At 38.4% G+C, this 19,686-nt stretch overlaps 1 protein-coding gene across 1 annotated transcript in view; it reads right to left on the reverse strand.

Moving 5' to 3' along the window:
* The window catches only part of BTAF1 (BTAF1 RNA polymerase II, B-TFIID transcription factor-associated, 170kDa), a gene marked incomplete at its 5' end in the record, with an annotated part of 23,834 nt that extends 4,429 nt beyond the window's left edge, over positions 1-19,405 (reverse strand). Inside the window, 24 exons of the mRNA XM_010134018.1 lie at positions 3-42; positions 192-333; positions 1,001-1,130; positions 1,210-1,287; positions 1,443-1,610; positions 1,814-1,935; positions 2,459-2,611; positions 5,510-5,658; positions 6,079-6,280; positions 8,287-8,396; positions 8,487-8,640; positions 9,596-9,786; positions 10,572-10,998; positions 13,031-13,234; positions 13,614-13,788; positions 13,957-14,099; positions 14,678-14,827; positions 15,064-15,168; positions 15,245-15,365; positions 16,292-16,416; positions 16,543-16,683; positions 17,238-17,414; positions 17,666-17,761; positions 19,163-19,405. Coding sequence (XP_010132320.1) covers positions 3-42; positions 192-333; positions 1,001-1,130; positions 1,210-1,287; positions 1,443-1,610; positions 1,814-1,935; positions 2,459-2,611; positions 5,510-5,658; positions 6,079-6,280; positions 8,287-8,396; positions 8,487-8,640; positions 9,596-9,786; positions 10,572-10,998; positions 13,031-13,234; positions 13,614-13,788; positions 13,957-14,099; positions 14,678-14,827; positions 15,064-15,168; positions 15,245-15,365; positions 16,292-16,416; positions 16,543-16,683; positions 17,238-17,414; positions 17,666-17,761; positions 19,163-19,405 — 3,746 coding nt within the window. The remainder of the gene's footprint in view (positions 1-2; positions 43-191; positions 334-1,000; positions 1,131-1,209; positions 1,288-1,442; positions 1,611-1,813; positions 1,936-2,458; positions 2,612-5,509; positions 5,659-6,078; positions 6,281-8,286; positions 8,397-8,486; positions 8,641-9,595; positions 9,787-10,571; positions 10,999-13,030; positions 13,235-13,613; positions 13,789-13,956; positions 14,100-14,677; positions 14,828-15,063; positions 15,169-15,244; positions 15,366-16,291; positions 16,417-16,542; positions 16,684-17,237; positions 17,415-17,665; positions 17,762-19,162) is intronic.
* Positions 19,406-19,686: the final 281 nt, after the last annotated feature.

The following is a 19,686-nucleotide window of genomic DNA, read 5'->3' on the forward strand; positions in this document are numbered from 1 at the left end:
ATGGCAGAACTTGGCGGTGCAGTGCCTCCATTGCAAGAACCCCTAGGGAAGGAAACAAACAGTACTTTAAAGTTTCAGAACATTTAACCCCCCAGTCTCTTGTGTTGGAACTGACTACACTGTCTTTTCACTAGTTGTTCTCGTTTAAAGAAAGAAAACGAGAAAACTCAGATTAAACTTTTGATCCTTACCAGCCTCTTGTTCTCGACTGGAGCTTCGGGCATCTCTACTTGCCAGTATAGGTTTGCCATAACGAGCTGCAAACTGGCGTTCAGTACCCAAAAATCCTGGCATAAGGAAGTCAAACAACGACCACAACTCTAAGACGTTGTTCTGAACATAAAAGAAACATTGGTTAAATTATTTTCAAAAGGAATTAATTGTTACAAGTTACCAGAAACATTTCCATACGTATTTAACACTGCTTATAAAACACTGCTAATGTAATACTGCAATACGCTTTTGAGCTACTGGAACTTGGTGGCCTTTTCATGAACCTAAGTTACAGAAAGACCTGTATGTGCACTTCAACATATAAAAATGGGACTTTCTACTGTGTCTGATGTCTTAAACCACCCCCTCAGTTCTTCTGGACAACAAAACCCAGGAGACGCCAAGACACATGCTCCACACACAAGTCATTAGAACAAAGCCCCAAATCTGGAGTTCTCATAGCTGTTTCTTGCTAATTTCACTAGAGCCATAAGGAAATGCTCTCTCCCCTTCCACGGTGGCTCCTTAAAGAACAAGCAGTAGAGAACATCTCACTGCCAACTTTTGAGCCCCATTAGTACTACCACAGACCCTGCACCCATTGTCCTATATGTGGGTATACTGGAAAAGGAAAAAATATGTAGGTTCAAGCATTTAGCAATGAAAGGCTTTTTTACAACATATACTTTGAGACAGATAACTCTAATAAAACAGACTGCAGAATAGAACTTTTTTACTTGTTTTCCACTACACACCCAAATCCTTAGGAAAAAAGAAAAGCAGTTACCTGGATTGGTGTCCCAGAAAGAATTATCCTGTAGTTGGCAGTCAGCTGTTTTACTGCTTTTGACAACTTTGTTTTTCCATTTTTTATTACATGGCCTTCATCAAGAATGCAGTAATTAAACTTAATATTTCTAGAAAAAAAGAAGGTGACTTCAGTAGCATTTAAATTTCTAAGCTATCAAAAACTTCAGAAAACAAACCAATTCTCACCTGAAGAAGTCAATGTCATTTCTTACAACATCATAGGAAGCCACTATGAGATTGTGTCTCTTCACCTGGTGTTGTAATCTTAAGAAAAAAGGGGACATCATAACTAAATTGCTCCTTACATACGTTGTCATTTCAGCCACGGCCACAAACTATGCTTCAGTAGTAATAGTAAGGTGAATTGCAGAATTCTGCATATTTTATCCTACCCAAGTCATAAATGCAAAATATGTTACCTTGCTCTCTCAGTAGGAGGTCCTGTATAGTGCAAAGGATTAAGATATTCTTTTGAGCAAAATTTGCCCACTTCATCTACCCAGTGTCCTGTGAGCGTAGGAGGGCACACCACCAAGGAGGGAAGAGGAACACTGTCCACTAGTTTTGTTCTTGCATATTCCTGAGCCCTTTAAAAATATCAAAACAAGTTTGAAAAAATTGCTTTTCAAAGAACAGTTGAGGTTGGAAGTGACCTCTGGAGGTCATCTGGTCCAACCCCCCTGCTCAAAACAGGGCCACCTCCATACAGTCAGTTGGCCAGGACTACGTCCAGAGTCATTACTGTAGGTAAAACTTATCGAAGTCTTTAATGTTACTCGTTTAAGCTTACCTGAGGCAATGATCACCTGCAAGAATGCAAATGGATTGCAAAGTTTTTCCTAAACCCATGTCATCACAAAGAATTCCATGAAGTTTGTATTTATTGAGAAATGCTAGCCAGTTCACTCCATCCTGAAATCACAAAATAGAGTGCTTCAGAAGTACAAATCGGCTTTTGGCTAGTTAAGCTTCATTTCAAACACCTGTTTGTTCTATCATCCAACACTGCTAAATTATGAGCTTGTTTCCCTCCATAAATGCAGGGGCTACAGCTCATCTCTCAGAGCACAGGGGAATAAAGGAAGAAACGTAAGAGGCCAAACAAGACTAGGCCTGGCTTTGCAGTGGTGAGCTGCCACAGTCAGCCTAAGCAAGGCACAGCCCATTGGCTAATCCATGAGAAAAATGGTAGAATCTGGGGAGGAGGGGGGCAGAGGGGAAGAATCATTAAAAGAAAAACAGTGTAGGTGCTTTACTTAACTTGCTCTTCCTTACTCAAGAGTCCAAGGTACACACTGCACAGAAAAAAATAAAACAGAAAACTCCCCAAAAATGACAAGCAAAAACCACAGCACACTGACAACTCCTACCCTTCCATAAAATCACATGAGACTGGAACGTACTGCTCTTTTAAGGTCAAAGTATAAGCTGTTACCTGCTGATACTTTCTGAGCTCTGCTTTGATTGGTACTGGAATTTTATAGTTTTCCCGTTTTTTTCCATCCAGTAATTGTTCCAGAAAGTGACGTTCTTTAGCTTTCATTTGAATTAACTCTTCAGACATGTTTGGTGGATCTGGTATACCAGCCTACGATAATATTTTTAAAGCAGTAATGTAAGGGCTACAGTACTTAAATCTCACACAGATAATAAGACCGCATACTAGCTTAGACATTTTAAACAAACCGAAGACAAAGATCTGCAATCTCCTCAACTGTATAAATCTTAACTCAGTGCTACACTTGTTTGGTACCTTGCATATCAACTAATCCAGGGATGTAGGATGCAAGAGACAAACTCCGCCCCGAAGGACACACTGAAAAGCTTGATACCATCACACAGAAAAGTGGAAATCCTGGTCATGCTTGTAGGTTTTCTAGTCAGAGAGTTTACCTGGCTGGCTACAGAATCCTTTGACACCCATTTCTCCCTAGCCACAATTCACTGTCCGAAGTTAGATGGATTTTTCTCCTACAGATGTTAGTATAATTAGATCTAAAGTGATACTAAAATCCATAGGATGACTTCAAGCAGTTTGAAACTACTGGGAAAAAGAAAAAACAAATCCCTCCAGGTTTGTAGCAGCAGACCTTGGCTTCCTAAGTACTTCCATACCAGGCCCGATGCCCAAAGAAGCTATCTGGGACCAAATATGCTCAGACATTCTTGCTTGCTAACAACATACAGCACCAAAAGAACCACCAGTATTTTCCAACATGACATCTGTCATTCCAGTATTCTGGGCCATGTCCATCTTTAGTTACCTTTACTTCAACACCCAAGTTACTCATCACTTAGGTAGGGGCTCCTGGCCGAGAAGAAAAACTTTATCAAATAATTCCACTGTACATGTGGTTAATAAGGAAGGGAGAAAATTAACCCAGATTTCAGATGTTAGAAGTGTTCCAATAAGGTATTTTAACTATGTACATAAACACAGACCACAGCCTACTTGTTCAGCTGCTCTTCCTACCCTCCCTTTCAAAAGAACATGTCCGAAGTGTGCATACTATGCCAGTTAATTTTGTTCAAACATATTGTCAACTTGAAGCATGTTTGCTTATCAGTAAACCAGGATGGATTAAGTTGAACCACTATCTTACAATCCTTCTCTCAGTTGTATTTTCCTTCTTATGGTTGAATGAATAATGAAATTGAGAATAAAGATACAGGAAACCGAGCATAGACAAGTTCTCCCAACTCATTCATTGCTACTGTTTCCAATTCCTCACGATCAGAAACCAACACAAAAATACAGATTAGAAATTCCCAGCTTAGTCAGACCTCTATCGCTTTTACTTATCCTGCAGCTGAATTCAGGTCTTGCATTTTAGGCAGTATATAAAATGCAATACACACAAAAGACTAGATAGACTGTTTTTTTTACAGAACTAAGCCACGCTTCAGGGACATGAAATTGAAAGAGTTTAAAGGTTTGTTTTGTTTTAAATACTACTATAACAAGTGAAAATTTAAGAGTTTCTTATGAAATATCTGCAAGACTACCCTAAAAACTTTTCCCATTTAAAAAAGCAGAACACCACTCCATAAAGTTTTTTCCCCCCTCACAAAGCACATGTGAAACTTTGTCTATGAAAACTTGGTAATAAAGTTACTTTGACTTCAAAAAAGAATTCCTTAATAAAATACTACCTCATTAAGCACATTCCCTAGTCCCTATCAATCTACCACCTGTTCTTTCCACTGGCATACTCCAACCCCTCTACACTGCTAGCATTCAAAAGACTGTCCCACAACCGTACTGGTATTTTCTCTCATTATTAATCTACTTCACTCGAAGTTTTTTTCTAAGTGTGCATATGTAATATAGTTCAATATCTGATACTGAACTTCTTTAACGGGAAAGGGAAGTCCTAAGGGAGTCCTCAAGTAACTATGGAAAACATGAACTGCGCATGTGTATGTATGCAATTAATAAAAACAAGTATTGTACATTTTTAAGAGCTGCCCACTAAATTCTATTAAAATAGCTTAAAAAAAAAATCAATCTAAGCTACATGTATTCCACTGGACTGTATTTAGACACTTATGAAGAAGGGCACTGATGTGAATGGCATTGGAACAAACAGCAGCATGCCAGAAATTAACTTCTATTTCGCTCACTTTCAACTCTTCAAACATTTCAGTGTAAGCACACAGAAAGTAAGAGCTCCATTTAAAGCAGACACACAGTTATCAAATTCTACAGTTCTATGATACTAAATTAAAACCTGAGATAATAAAAAGATACCAAACCCAGTGAACTGACTTTTTTTTTTCTCATTAGAAACATGCAAATGAATTCTGAACTGTCTTCTATTACCATCTAGTGGTGAAAATAAGTTACTTACAACTTGTAGTCCCCTTGAAGTGCAATATTGGAAAATGTCTGAGCCATGCAAGCTGCAGCAGGAGTGAAAAGCTGAAGCAAATCTGTACTGATTAAACATTACTGGATCATAATACTCCCAAAGCTGTGGGGTAGGGCTTTTTGATTTTAAGAACTAGGAATAAGTAAATGTATTTGTCTCCACAATGTTTCTGTTGCAACTATTTCATTTTTCCCCTTTAAATGAGTATTGCTTTTTTATGCATTTCTCTTGACCAAACCACAATGCCATACATATCTAGGGAGAGCCATACATTAACTCCTAAAACTTGAGCTAAAACGAGCAAAAGCAGCCTTTACATGCAGAATTAATAAATACACACTTTAACTTCATGTACACAGTTGAAATTACTTTATTACTTTCTTATGAAGAGAAATTATACTTTAACATTAATTTAGAAAGTTACTAATAGAAGGTCCAATTTTACTCATTTTACATTATGAAGGAAACATCTTTGATTATCTGATATGTACTCAACATCTATAAAACAGTTATTTATTCAGTGTCTAACAAGCCAGAAGCTTGGACTTTGTGGCTTGTGAAAAAGTGGATACGGGACAGTTCACACACTCAGTATACTTGGAACCTGAGCTTACCTCAAGAGGCATTAGTCTAATTAGCGTAGCAAAGCACTGAGTGGCCATAAAACGTACACTGTTTGTCTGATCACTCATTCGACCCAGAACTGGAACCACTAGAAGAACAATGTATGGAACAATACCAACATCCAGCTGCTCCATTACACCTGGATCAGTTATTAAGGAAATCGGTTTTTTACCAGTTCAGGACTGTCTGACATCAATACACACCTGGCAGATTTCAACCTCGATAGGAAAAAGCCATTAATACATTACACTCAGATGAAAAAAATTTCAACTAACAAAGCAATAAGGTGGGGAAGAAGGAAAGGTCTGATTTACCCAGTTTAGCTCAGTGAATTCCACAGCTTGAGAAACTTTATTATCTCCATCAAAATTTCGTTTGATAAAAGCAATGGAAATTAAAGTTTCTTCTACTTCTTGCCTACAGGAGAAAAACTTAACATTTAAAGCTTAACATTTTATTTCATTGCTCCTCCCATTTTTTTCAGGCAACAGTTTTTGTTCCTCCAAACTATGCAGCTGCAAAGAAATTTCTTGATTTTTGAATACTCAAGTAAGGATACATGCAAGTGCTTCAATTGCACCTTCTTGTTTGGTGTTGTCATCTATTGCTCCCAGCCACGGTAGAACTTTCTCTAGAAACATATTCATTGTTTCCATGGTAGCTATTTTGCTCATAACACCTACACATCGAGCAGCCATGTGTCTCACTGCAGTGCTGGGATGTTGAAGGCACATATAGAGATGAGGCAAATGCTGTATTAACTGAATAAAAGAGAGTGGGGGAAGAAAACATTTCCGAATTATTTTGAAGTAAACAGTCTTTTAAAGTCACTGTCGGCTCCCAAAGAATGCTGAATTGGCTCCTTCACAAGATCTAATTGTTTAAAACTGAAAAATGTTTTTAGAAGAAAGAGAACTGAATTTTGAACAAGTATTACTCCCCAATACAGTTCAAGCCTAAAAATATTAGGATTATAGTAAAAATCAAAATTAAAGAAACCCTTGATAATTATGGTAGTGTTTCACACTGAAAATATACAGTACTAAGTGCTCATAACTTTTTATTAAAAAAAGACTTATTGTTAAAATACAGATACATAGATTAAAGAATTCTTTCCAGGTAGCAAATCTGTTTTAGACTCAATCCTATGCCTAACCCTACTGAACCCTCAACTCTTCGATGTTTAGACACGTGAATTATCCATGTTGGAAACTTACCAACTGTGTGACAAGAAAGACACCCAGAAGGAAATTCACATTTTCCCAATGGGGTACATGTGTACATACATGTCTTTTTTCATCAGCACAGAAAAGTTTTCATGTTAAACTGATAGTCAGATTTTTTTCTAGCATGGAATTGCCTAAATATTAGCTTTAATGAACCAGTTCTGCCCTCTTTGACTTTCTATTTTTTTTAATCTGTATATAGTATCAGCACCTCCAAAACCAATCTACACATTTACTACACACCATATACATGTATATATAGAAAATACATACATGTATATGTATATATAATCTTTCCATCTCATATGCTAAATTAACTCAAAATCACTTTGGTATTTTATTAAAACACTTAAGAAACAATTCCATACGTATCTCCTCCATCTGCCCAGAATTCTACAGCCATTCCTTATCATCCTTTCCAGACAGAGTTCTGGCCTGCTTATTCTCTGCACAGGGGGTTTTCATGTATTATATCATCCCATTGCCCTTCTCTATGCCTCTGCCGATGCTACTCTAATTATTCTGAAATATAGTCCTGCAGATAAGCTAGTACTGAACGCTGTGTTCACATGCAGGCATAATGATGTCTGTCTGGTCATCTTTTTGATGTCATCTTAACTTTCTATTGTTTTAGTGTTTTGGTTTGGGGTAGTTTTTTTTTTCCTAAACCAGTATTTTACATTCAGCTGATATTTTCACAGAACTATCCTAACTCCAGGATCTCTCTTGTGGGTAGAAATAGACAGTTCAGAGCCTACTACTGCATCTAAGAAGCAAAGTGTTTTATATTGAGTAATGGGTAAAAAAATAATTAAAAAAAATCAAATTCAGTCTACGTGGGAGTAAACTGAAGTCTCCCATAATTTTTGCATTCCAGAAAGGCACAGGGAGCCTTTCTGACAACCTTCAGCCTGTTATGCAGTAGTCAGGCAGTTAACTGTGCAATCTTTATTACTTCCACTTTCTCCCCTGACTCTGGCCACACAAACTATTAGAACTATAGTCAGACTATTAGAAGTCAACCCATTTCAGCCAGCCACTTAATGCAGCATAACAACTTTTTTATCTGTACTTTAACATAGAGGAAGTATTACATTATCAGTCTGTTCTCCAGATTTAGGAAACCTGGAACTAGAATAAAGAAGCGTTGAAATGCTGATTTCAATGTAACACAATAATATAAATATTACAGTAACTCAAACTTTGGACACAATCTTGTTTGCACATCTCACTCAGAAAAGGGTAGGCCAAGGCTAAATTGTTTATTCTACAACCTGCATAAACAAATACAGAATTTATCATCCTATAGGACATACGAGGAAAACAGCTTTAAAATGTAACAGCTTAACTGCTGAAGACAGAAGCCTATGTGTTCATTTTATCAAGACTAGGATACAGCACAGGCAGGCCAGCAAGTGAATAAGAGCATAATTTGAAAAAAATTAGAAAAACATCTAAAAAGAAGCCTCACAAAGATTTAAAACAGTAGCAGCGAACAGACTGAATTACTTCATACATAAGCTGCTTTAGAATATTATTACCAGAGGATGTAGCTGAGTATCCATTGAAGCTGCTGTTGTTTCAAAAACCTGCAAAGAATTTACTAGCTCCTGGGCAGGAACATCTCCTTTTTCCAGTAAGGACTTTCGGTCTGTTAGAAACAGAAAAGGTGTTCAATTTAAGACTGACGTACTGTCCCCAGCCTACCAGCTGCCCCAGTTTAAATCAGAAGTGTAATTACCAAAATTACTTATGTGAATGTTGTTCCTTAATGAACCAACCATAGCATCCCAGAGATGTGGCAATCCTGTTGCCATTTCAGCTCCAAAATGTTTAGCTATAGTAGATAAGGCAAATTCAGCTCCTCTTCTTTGTACAACATAAGGTTTCTGAGCCTAGAATTAAACAATTTAACAAAGCAGTGAGGACAGATATATTTAAGAACAACAATTACTTTCAAGGAAGCTCCCATTGTTACCTAAGCGTTCAGTTCTGATTGTGTTCATACTACACCACATTTTCCAGTTGATTATTTTCTTCATAAGTTATTTTATTCTTTATACATTTAAAAATGAAAATCCTTTACAACAGATTATTTAAATCCTACAAATTTTTGAATTGGGCTTTTGCTAATACAAGCCCACTTCAGCAAGAGGTTTTTCCCAACTGGTTCCGGTTCCAGAACCTCAGATATTGCCACTATAGGGACACCAAGAACAGTAACGTGCTAGCAAGACTTCTCCAAAGCAACACTTGATTTGTTAAGCTCTTTCTCTTGCTCCCACCCTCCTCAGAAAGTGGAATTGATAAAAATCACTGTAACAATTAAAAACAAAATCCACAGCACTGTCTAGGAATCAGTCCTGATTAAAATCTTACTAAAACATGCTGAAGTTTTTTATGAACAAAACAGCAACAAAAAAACCCCTTAGCATATCAGTTGTGGAAGTCAGACGTGCATCCTAAAGCCAGTCACATATCAAATACTGGTTTTAATGCTTTAGAGGATCCAGTGCGCATCAAGATGACTAATGCTAACAACGGGTAACAGGACACAGTCACAGCAGTTTGTGGAAATCCATTTGCATGGATTTATATTGAGATATTCATACTCTGACACTACATGTAAAATAGTTCAGGAGTTATTAATTTTCTTAATGACACACTGAAGACTTAAATTATCATCATCATGGAACATATGCTGCATGCACCACAAAATTTTATATCAACTCAGCACTCATGAAAAGATCCTGGACATCCCTATTAGAATGTTACCAACTCCAGAGAATTCCAAGTAACGGAAGAGAGAGGTGGATGTGGAAGTTGCAAATGCAAGTTTTTGAAGTTTACCTCATCAAGTTCTGTAGGAATGCTTCCACTACTGCCAGTGGGCAGATCTGCAATTGGGGCTTTTGGTGCTTTTGGAGTAGGACCTCGCCGACTTGTGATAGCAAAAGCAGCTTTCTGATGTCTGTACAACGTAATAATTCCCCTGTGCTTAGTAACTGTATGATGCATTCCATCTTTATCAGAGTTGGGCCCTAAAGGACAAGGGAGAATAACTGACAATTTAAACTAGTTTAAAACAGAGATGAAAGTAATAGCTACCTGCAAGTCATCTGCAGATCTCAACAGGCTTTAAAAAAACCTGCAAGTGTCATCATCTTCAAAAATAGAAAAAATTAAGTACAGTTAATCTGTTAAATTACGGATATAGATTTTCATGCCAAGTGTGCACACTGCCACATAAATTCTTATTCAGCAAGAAAGACAAGTAACAAAACTTCGGTCAAATATAAAAAGCTAGCACAAATTTTTTTATATAAAACAACACATTATGTTCTAAAGTTTAAACAAGCTTATGATCTGCATCCTTGACAAACAGTTCAATACTTCCATCACGATACAATGGTACATGCGCCGTCTGTATCTCTGGATTTGCTAGTATTTCTATTTACGTGAGTCAGTTCAGCTTTCCATCAGATATGAATGTTATCCTCCAAGATGAAGGAGGACATGGTCATTAAGAATTCAATTTCCATGAAAGGCTTCATAACACATGTAAATGAAATGTGATCATAAGTGGATAATAAATAACTGAACATTGGAACTAAGGTATTTTATACATAAATTTCCTTAGAACACATCATTAGTTGCACACAGTGTGTAGTTTAAGACACCTAAGTGAAATAATTACTAATAAAAAAGACTCTGTTGCTGGCATTTTAAAAACACTGAAAACAAGACTCACCCAAATACTCATTTCAGCAGTACAAAGAGAAGCAGAGACACATTATATGACTCCTGGCAGTCTTAGATATCATACCTTTTGAGTTTTCCTGGCTACTCTGCGGCTGTGCAGGGCATGCTGCTAGTGGGGTAAGATGGGGATCCACACAGAGGGAGTTGCAGAGATTTTTTATAATCTTTGAGTTGGGACAAGGAGACCTTGATGTACACTGCTGAAGTAACTTTGCTATGCATGAAGCCACATAGTTTTGTACAAGTGTATTCTCCTCTTTTTTGATGGCTTCCATTAAGGGTTTTATAACAGGATTCAGTTTTTCTGGAAGTTGCTGCAAGTTCACAACTGCACATGCAGCAAATGTATGGACTCGCAGATGCAACACTTGCCATTCTTGATTTGTTTCTGTAACTGTCATTTGGACTTGTTGTCGTTTACTGTCCAACTGTTGTAGAATTTTAGGATTTAAAGTAAAGGATGATGTCACTTCACTGAAAACAGAAGTAACCTAAATAAAAAGGAAGAAAAGAGTTACAAACCCATTTAATTAACTGTAAAACAAGATACTCTCTGAAAACCATGGTTTTCATGGCAGAACAAGTCACTTCACCAGCTACTATCACCTCAATTTTTCCAGCAAATAGCAGGAAATGCTCCAAAATGTAGTTTCTGGTACCTTGAACTGCAGCTCAAGAGGAGTATCAGGCATGTTATGAGCATTTCAAGTCTAGATTCCCAAAGCTAAGAGAGTTTACATACTCCTCCAGATTTAGATCATCCTGTGTCTGCTAAATATTATCCAGATATTCTGGCAATACGTAAGCATGTGACACATAAGCAAAAGAGAATACGCTATGAATACGAGAGGCCAGAAAGCATGTGCAAGATCCCATGCATGAAGAAGTTGTTTCTAAGCTGATTTTCATTTGAGGAAAGAGGCTGGGATAAAAAAAAAAAACCCTAAAGAAAAAGTCAGCATATACAGTAGCTGCAGGACTTGCCATAACCTCCCACAACTGGCTGACTACTGATTCTTAAATCTTTCACAGGAAAGAGATTAAAAGTAATGTGGAATCATGGAAATGCTGAACTTATTCAACAGATAGGATAGTTACAACTCCTACATACAGGAAAGATGACAGCTGTGGAGAGAGTTAGCCTGAGATTTTTTGGTTGGTGTTCAGCTTTTACACATTCAGGTCAAGTCTTTCAACTATCAGACTTGTACTGCTTCATTCTACTGATACCTCAAATTCTACTCACAATGACCTTGATGGATGGAATGACCAAAGGATGCAAAAAAATATGGAGCACAGGGTTTTTTCACCTAATGCATTAAGACCCATTCTACGATGTAGACTAGGCTTAGTGTCTATTTCAAGAAAACTTGAGTTGTTCAAAAGAGTGTAGAAGACAACCACAGAAAGTAGTTATGGAATGAGTCTTCTAATCTGAAACGGATATATTTTGAGAAAACGTGCATTGGTCAAGCAGCTCTATTACTAGGCTCAAGAGTGAACAGTTGAGTTATATGAAAACTCCTGGACTTCACAGACTATGAGCTCACATGATTCTGTCTGGATTTACCTTGTGAATTTATTCATTTTAGATGGCAGCCATAATCACACTAGGTGCTAAAATCCCCTCAGCCCATATACTCAATTATCTATAACTAAAGATATGTTAAGATTTCCAAGTTAAGCCCCTGCATATTACACCAAACAAATACTACCACCTGAGAATTTCAAGATCCATCATGCTACAGTCTTCACGGCTGTAATCATACAAACTTAACTTTCTCTTATCCTCAGCAACCCAGTTGCGTACAAACACATCCAAGATCTAATCCCCCTTCTTCCCCACCCCAAGTTGCACCACATTCATCATCATTCCTTCATCTCCCCAAATCTAGGCAACCCTCCCAACACCAGTGCCCTTTTATTTTGCAAGCTCTCAAACCCAGGAGCTCTTAATTACATCCTACCTCATCTGTCCATACTCATCTTTCTCTCTGCTTAAGAGGTCAGTTTGGGGTTGGAAGAAAAACCTTGTTGCCCCAATGTTATCAGCTCTCTTTCTGCTTACAGAGACTTCCATGACAAAAGCTACCTTTTACTAGCACATCTAACACTGATGTTTTCAGATTAAAAAATACAAAACAATTGAATATGCCCGGAGGGGGGTCAGAAGAAGAAGGTCTAGTATTTATGCTGTTTATTTACTCGTCTTTTGACAGTTGTTTTGAAGGAGTTCCAACATGCTTTTTTTTTTTAATGTGTAGATTTCAGTAGTGAATCTACACCTGGAATCAGAACACTGCCAATTTTTTCTTCTGTTATCTACCTTGCATTCTACTCAATTTTTGGCATACTCTGTAAACACTTCAGTGGAAGTGTTAAGTATCTATCATATGTAAGGATAAAGGATGTGTAAAGTCACCACATTATTCCTGAAAGTTACTGTCTGTGTAATAATTATGCCAAAGATGTATTTCTACACAAGAACAGATCTGAAGGAAGGGCAAGTATGCCTCTACTTACCAGCTCATTAGCTTGATCAATTGTAAATACACTGCAATTTACTCGGTTTCCAATGTCAATGTTTGCATCAGCTAACAATGAGATGAGTTGTTTACATTCATTCTGCATTCGTGTAAAAGGAACAGCAATTTCATCGTAATAGAGGCTTTCAGAAAGGACACCAAGTAAACGAGGCTGCACACAAGTGGCCACAGTTCTACACTCCTACAACAGGAAAAGACATAATTTGTATTTCTGAGTAATCACAATCCAGAGAGACCATTAACATTTCTAAACCAGAATATTAAAGATGATGAACAAAACCTTCTGTCTGCCACTTGACCAAAAGTGATTGTCAGTAGAGGGAAGACAGTCATGTTAGAAGGAAGCACTGACCTTAGATAACATTTTACTGATTCATAGTTACAGCAGTTGGTGTTTAACTCCCGAGACATGTATTCCTCCATTGTCTAACAATCAACATTTTCGCATTTAGAAATATAAATTTTAGCTTCTCAAAATTTTATTTCAAGCTAGGCAGCAGACAACAAGCTGTGGATTAAGATAGTAAGTAAAATTTATTTTTGCTGCAGAAACATCCTACCTTTTGCAAGGCTGCCCACTCACAGATTACTAATGCAACACTAATCCTCTGCAAGGCAGATTTAGAATTCAAGTGGAAGAGCAGTAGCTGAGCTAATGATTCAGCTGGCTTTATTTCTTGAGTAACAGAATTTACACCTGGGTCACAAATGCAGCAACAAAGTGCTCCCAGCAACCTGACAGAAGGAGAAAGAACAGTCATTTCAGTGTTACAACTACTCAACTAATGACTCAAAATGAAGATGCCAAAAATAGTCTACATAATTAGGTTTTGACAAAAACCACTATATACCAAAAAAGACAAATTGGTTTTAAATATTTTTTCAAATTTCCAGTGAACTGACTTTGCTGCCATCATCCGAGCTCGCATGACAACATAATCCCTGGTTGCTGGATCTTCAGCTATGCTGTCTGCCCCAGCAATATATTCCTGGATCACTTCCTTGTTCTGGGTTTGACCTTGACGCAGTTTAGCGCCTGCCTTTTCCTATGGAATAAGTTGGGAGAGGTTTAAAGTAAATGTGCTTGTAATAGAAAAAATGAATTGATATTCCATAACATTTCCAATAATCATCATACCCTGCAAAATTTGGACTAAATCAGAACATTTCTTGGACAACAGACTTTTCTCTAATAGTATTCTATGGTCCTAGTAAATACATGGTATAGTTCCTTCAGTACAACATTAAAACTAATACTCAACACATAGCTGATAAACTGAGTCTGCACAGAGGAAAAAGCAAACCTCTTTCAGCACATCTTCAGAAATAATGCAGTGCTTTTAGACTTGACTTAGTCCTGCAAACAGAAGGTTTTGGAACAACGATGTTACGGAACTAGGTAAACAAAGACTTAGTATTCCCAGGAAGTACATTATGTGACAGAACTTCGAATTCTCATGGGTAACCTGACAAGAACTACTTTGCTCTACAGACTTAAGGTTTCTAAGATAGGTTACATTTAGAGTTGTATGTAGGCACCACCAAATTCCCTCTAACACCTATTGACAGCTAACTAATTTCCTACTTTCCCCAGAACAGTTAAGCGAGGTCACATTTCACTTACTTTTGATCTGGTTTTTACTTCTAGCAACATGTTTAAGTCAATGGGCAAATGAGATGGCTGCATCATTAAGCAAAGCCAGGCTCCCATCCATGGACAAGCAGCTGCTACCACATACTGTACAGATGCCTTGTTTAACAGTTCCAGCCATACCTTGGGAAAGAAGCATAGTGGAAATCCTGACAAATCTGTATGTGGACTACACAGGATCATATACGTGCTGAAGAACTGTAGGAACCATCCTATTCTCCTTTATAGTAAAGCATCACAAAGGCTAACTACAAAATAATTAACATGAACACAGTATTCTTCATCTGCACAGAAGTGCAGAGGATATGAAAGAACAGGATACCAACACTGTGTATCTAGGTCATAGGTCATGCAAATACCTTGTGAATAAGGTCCAGAATTTCTTGGTTGCTTTCCAAGATACAAAATTGAAATATATGCCTCAACATGTCTTGCAGAATTGGAGTCAGCCACGTTGAAGAGCTCTGAAACAAGGGTATTGTACAATCAAGCAGATTCCAATACATTTCACAGTAGAACACTGAGAACTCTAACTCTTACCTGGTCTTGGGTAGACAGCAGTGTGAATAACGTCTCCAGTGCTGCTTTCCGCACAGAAGATATAGTATGATGCAAGAACGGCCACACACGTGGGACCAAAACTGTGAGTGACTGCTGAATACTAGTACATGAAGGGGAGATGTAGAGGTAGTGACAGGGAAAAAAAACAAACAAACAAACAACCCCCCCACAGGTTAATTTGGTTTATTCTCAGTCACAAAGTTTTATCCAAAAGAAAGGTTTTTTTAAAAAAGTATTGGTGATTTTAAGTGAAGGATCAAGTTACTACAGCTTAAATATTTAAAATAGTTTGAGTCAGTACCTTCTTTCAGGAAAATACTGGGTTTTCTTCCTTATTGGCATAAAGAACTAGTTGATTCAAGCATGCATTTTTACTATTTTGTTTTCCCAATTATACTTAGGGCTTTGTTCAACCCTTTAGAAAAAAGGGGTGGTTTTGCTTTTGTTTTAAATTTATTATCAGGCATTTATGAGATTAGAAATAACTAAGAACAAGCTTGTATCTTCTCTGCATGAACTTGCACATTAACTGATGCAAGTAGCACATGCTGAATTAAAGATGGCATTAATGACAAAATTCTATTCCTAATTTTGGATTTAGGCAAAAACTGACTTCAATAGTGACAGCGATACAGGATGAGAAAGGTAAGATGCGTAAAGCATCTACCTCAAGTGCAGCCAGAGGTACATGCATGTGTTTTAATGTATGTAGTTTGCTCTTCTGTTTAGAGTTCATCGCCAAGGAGCAGACAGACACTAAAATACCAAGATGAAGGTGGCAGTGCGTCAAAATATAAACAATGTCTAGTACCTTTTAATTATTTGGTTGCATTTTACTAAGGTAACTAAAATAGAAGCACTGTCCTAACTTTCGCTTTAAGGAAAAGCAAGAGTAAAATTAAAATACTAAGTTAAGTCAAGCATCAGCTTGGCACGTTGATTTGAAAGCAGCTTTGATGATTCCAATGCAAAAGTAACTGGACAGTTAAACCTGCAATACTGAAGCAAAACTCATCTAAAAGTTACCTGCATTTGCGGACTTGAGGATAAGTCAGAAGGGAAGAAAGAAGGATCATGATACTGTTTGTGGAAGCTGTCAAGTCATCCAGCTCCAGAAGTGCATCCCACAAGGTATTAAGAATAAAAGGCACCTACACAAATAAGCACAAGAGATTATCATCACAAAAAAGTCCAAGTGTTGCTTCTAAGCATCATTTTCTTCACTCAGACTAAAAGTGAACATTTCAATCAGAACTGACAGAAAACAATTCGGTCACCTTCTGAGACTGAAGCTGGACCAAGCTTTCCACTACTGGTACTAAAGATGCTGCAGCAACAGCTCGGACATCATCATCCAGATCTTGGAGACCTTCAGTTATTGCAGGCAACACTTTAGGCAATAAAGTGGTGATCATGTCCTGCCAAAAATATCAAAAGTTGTTTTTAATAAAAACATATAATGGCCCAAACTACTGAGATGTACTCTTAAGTGTGTCTATAAACCTGCCTGTTATATAAAACAGAAGCTACAGGTCCAAGACCATAATCTAAATATTCCAAAGGTACCATTCATGAAGTAAAATAAATTTGAATAAACTGCAACCCAGTTCAGTTTTGGTGTAAACAAAGTTCAGTGTTTGCACAGTAACACCACAAATAGACTCAACATTTTGTTGGGCTCACCTCTGTCAACCTTGCACTGAAAGGATCATGCAAACCAGCAAACATAGCCTCTATTTACAATGTTTTGTGCAAGTAACTCCTCAAGTTGCAACAATACGACTTTGCTACGTACCTGCAGATTTCTGCAGTCTGAATATAAAAACACGGTCACACAATTTATAACCCACTTGAGACAGCAGTGCAAGCAAGCTTGCTTTATCATATCTATCCTACTGTTCAGGCACATCCTCTCCTTTGAGCAGAGCTTTTTGTTCCAAGGCTCTCTGCAATTTGTCATGAGGGTTATTACCTGACGTACTGCCAAAGCGTACTTTATTCCTAGGAGACCACCATGTCTCACTTCCCACTGTTCCTGTGTAAGGAGCTTCAGGAGAACATCCACAGTTTTATGAACTCCAGTCTCATTCATATGTTTCAATACTACTCCCAAAGTCTGAGCACAAGTCTCACGTACTGGTGCTACCACCTAGGATAAAGTAAAAAAACCAGATAATTCTGTATGAAATTTGACTTAGAAAGAAACCGATACAAGTAGGGTCCGATGACCAAAACTGCCTATACAAACAAGGAGATATTTACCTATCAGCTACTTCATAATAAGCATTTGTGAGCAGTTACAACAAGCACATGCAGTAGTACTGGACAAAGCATGGCTGATCTGCTGTAATGTTCTCCTGCAGAAGCCTGCTGAATTACCTGTTCACTCAGACAACTTACTTCATCTGAAACAAAGTCTCCAAATCTGTCTAACGCAAACACACAAAGAAGTCTAATAACCAAGTCTTCTAGCCACTCCTGATGCTGCTGAATCATCTGTGAAAGGAGAAAAAGTAAAGACCTTAACTGTATGTATTTGTGAAGGATTTCTGATCTGCTTGCTTTAGCTACAATTTCTAAGACATAAGACAACATATGTCAACATGTTTAAATTGACTGAATACAGTAGTAATCTTGCACAGACAGTCATAGCGAAATAGCACTAATCCAGCTCATCTGGCTTGTTACAAACATGGTAATTTATTCTTTTAAGAAACACATAGTACCTTTATCAAAAGGCTAGAGAGCACCTTGTAAGGTAGACAGGCAATTTTATCCCTTCACAGCACCAAAGGTAAGTTTTGGGTTTTTTGACCATGGGTCAGTTTACATGACACCAGACCTGCTGATGACAGCGGTGGTACACCCCTCTCAAACGGGAACGGATCTTTGCACAGGAGTTGGCAGGGCTCACTTGAAGAGCTTTAAACTAGAACTGAAGGGTCAAAGGGATAAAATCAGGCTCACTGGAGGTAAGCTTGAGAGTGGCACATCAATGCTGGTGCGACAGGGCTCTAGCGAGCTCCTTGGGTCTGCCACACCAGTGGAGGTAGGGGACGAAGTGCCAAGAGCTAGTATAGACACAAGGGATATCGATAGCTAGGAACCATGGTAGTGCTTGGGAATGGTCAGGCAGGAATCGAGCCTCTTCCACCCAAAAAGCTGATAGGACCAACAGCCCCACTAAAGTGTGTCTACACCAGTGCATGTAGTATGTGCAACAAACAAGAGGAGCTGGAAGCCATTGTACTACAGGAAAACTGTGATATAGTTGCCACGTGAAGCATTGCAACAGGCTGCCCAGGGAGGTGGTGGAGTCCCCATCCCTAGAGGTGGTTAAGAGACGTAGATGTGGTGCTGAGGGACATGGTTTAGGGACCCTGGCAGTGAAGGGTGAACAGTTGGACTTGATGATCTTAAAGGTCTCTTCCAACTACATGATTCTGTGATCACAGAAACACAGTGGGATGATTTGTACAACTGGAGTGCTGCGTTCAACAGCTACAAACTCTTCAGAAGGAACAGGCCAGGAAGGAGAGGCACTGGACTGGCCCTTTATGTTAGGGAACGTTTTGATTGTCTAGAGCATAATGATGATGACAATAGGGTTGAGTGTTTATGGGTAAGAATCAAATGGAAGGCCAACAAGGCAGTCTGTAATAGACCACCCAGCCAGGATGAGGACGTAGACGAAATATTCTGTAAACAGCTGGGTGAAGGCTCACAATCACTACCAGTTTTCTTGTGGGATCTTTAACTTACCAGATGTCTGCTGGAAATATAATACAACAGAGAAGAAACAGTCCAGGAGGCTCCTGGAGTGTGTTGAAGACAACTTCCTGACAACAGCTGGTGAGGGAGCCAACTAGGGAAGGTTCCCTGCTAGACTTCACAAACAGAGAAGGACTTGTGGGTGATGTGAAGATTGGAGGCCGTCTTGGACACAGTGATTGGGAGATGATCAAGAGTTTTCAGTTCTTGAGGAAGTAAAGAGTGGGATGGGTCAGGAGAACTACCACCAGAGATTTCTGGAGGGTAGACTTTGACCTGATTTGGAGACTGGTTGACAGAGTCCCTTGGGAGACAGTCCCAAAGGATAAAGCAGTCCAGGAAGGCTGGACATTCTTCAAGAGCAAAATCCTAAAGGTGCAAGAACAAGCCAATCTAGTGTGTCATAAAACAAGCCGGCAGGGTAGAGGACTGGCCTGGCTCAGAGAGCTTAATGGGTAGAACTCAGGAAGAAAAGAAAAGTCTGTGGCCTATGAAAGAAGGGGCAGGTCACTCAGGAAGACTACAAAGATCTCAGGAAGCTGCACAGGGAGAAAATCAGAAGAGCCAAAGCCAACAGAACTTAATCCGGCCACTGCCAAAAAAGACAATTAAAAATACTTCTATAAATATGTTAACAGCAAAAGGCGAAT

This window comes from Buceros rhinoceros, unplaced genomic scaffold, assembly GCF_000710305.1.
Source record: "Buceros rhinoceros silvestris isolate BGI_N320 unplaced genomic scaffold, ASM71030v1 scaffold2404, whole genome shotgun sequence".
NCBI classification, from domain to species: Eukaryota; Metazoa; Chordata; class Aves; order Bucerotiformes; family Bucerotidae; genus Buceros; species Buceros rhinoceros.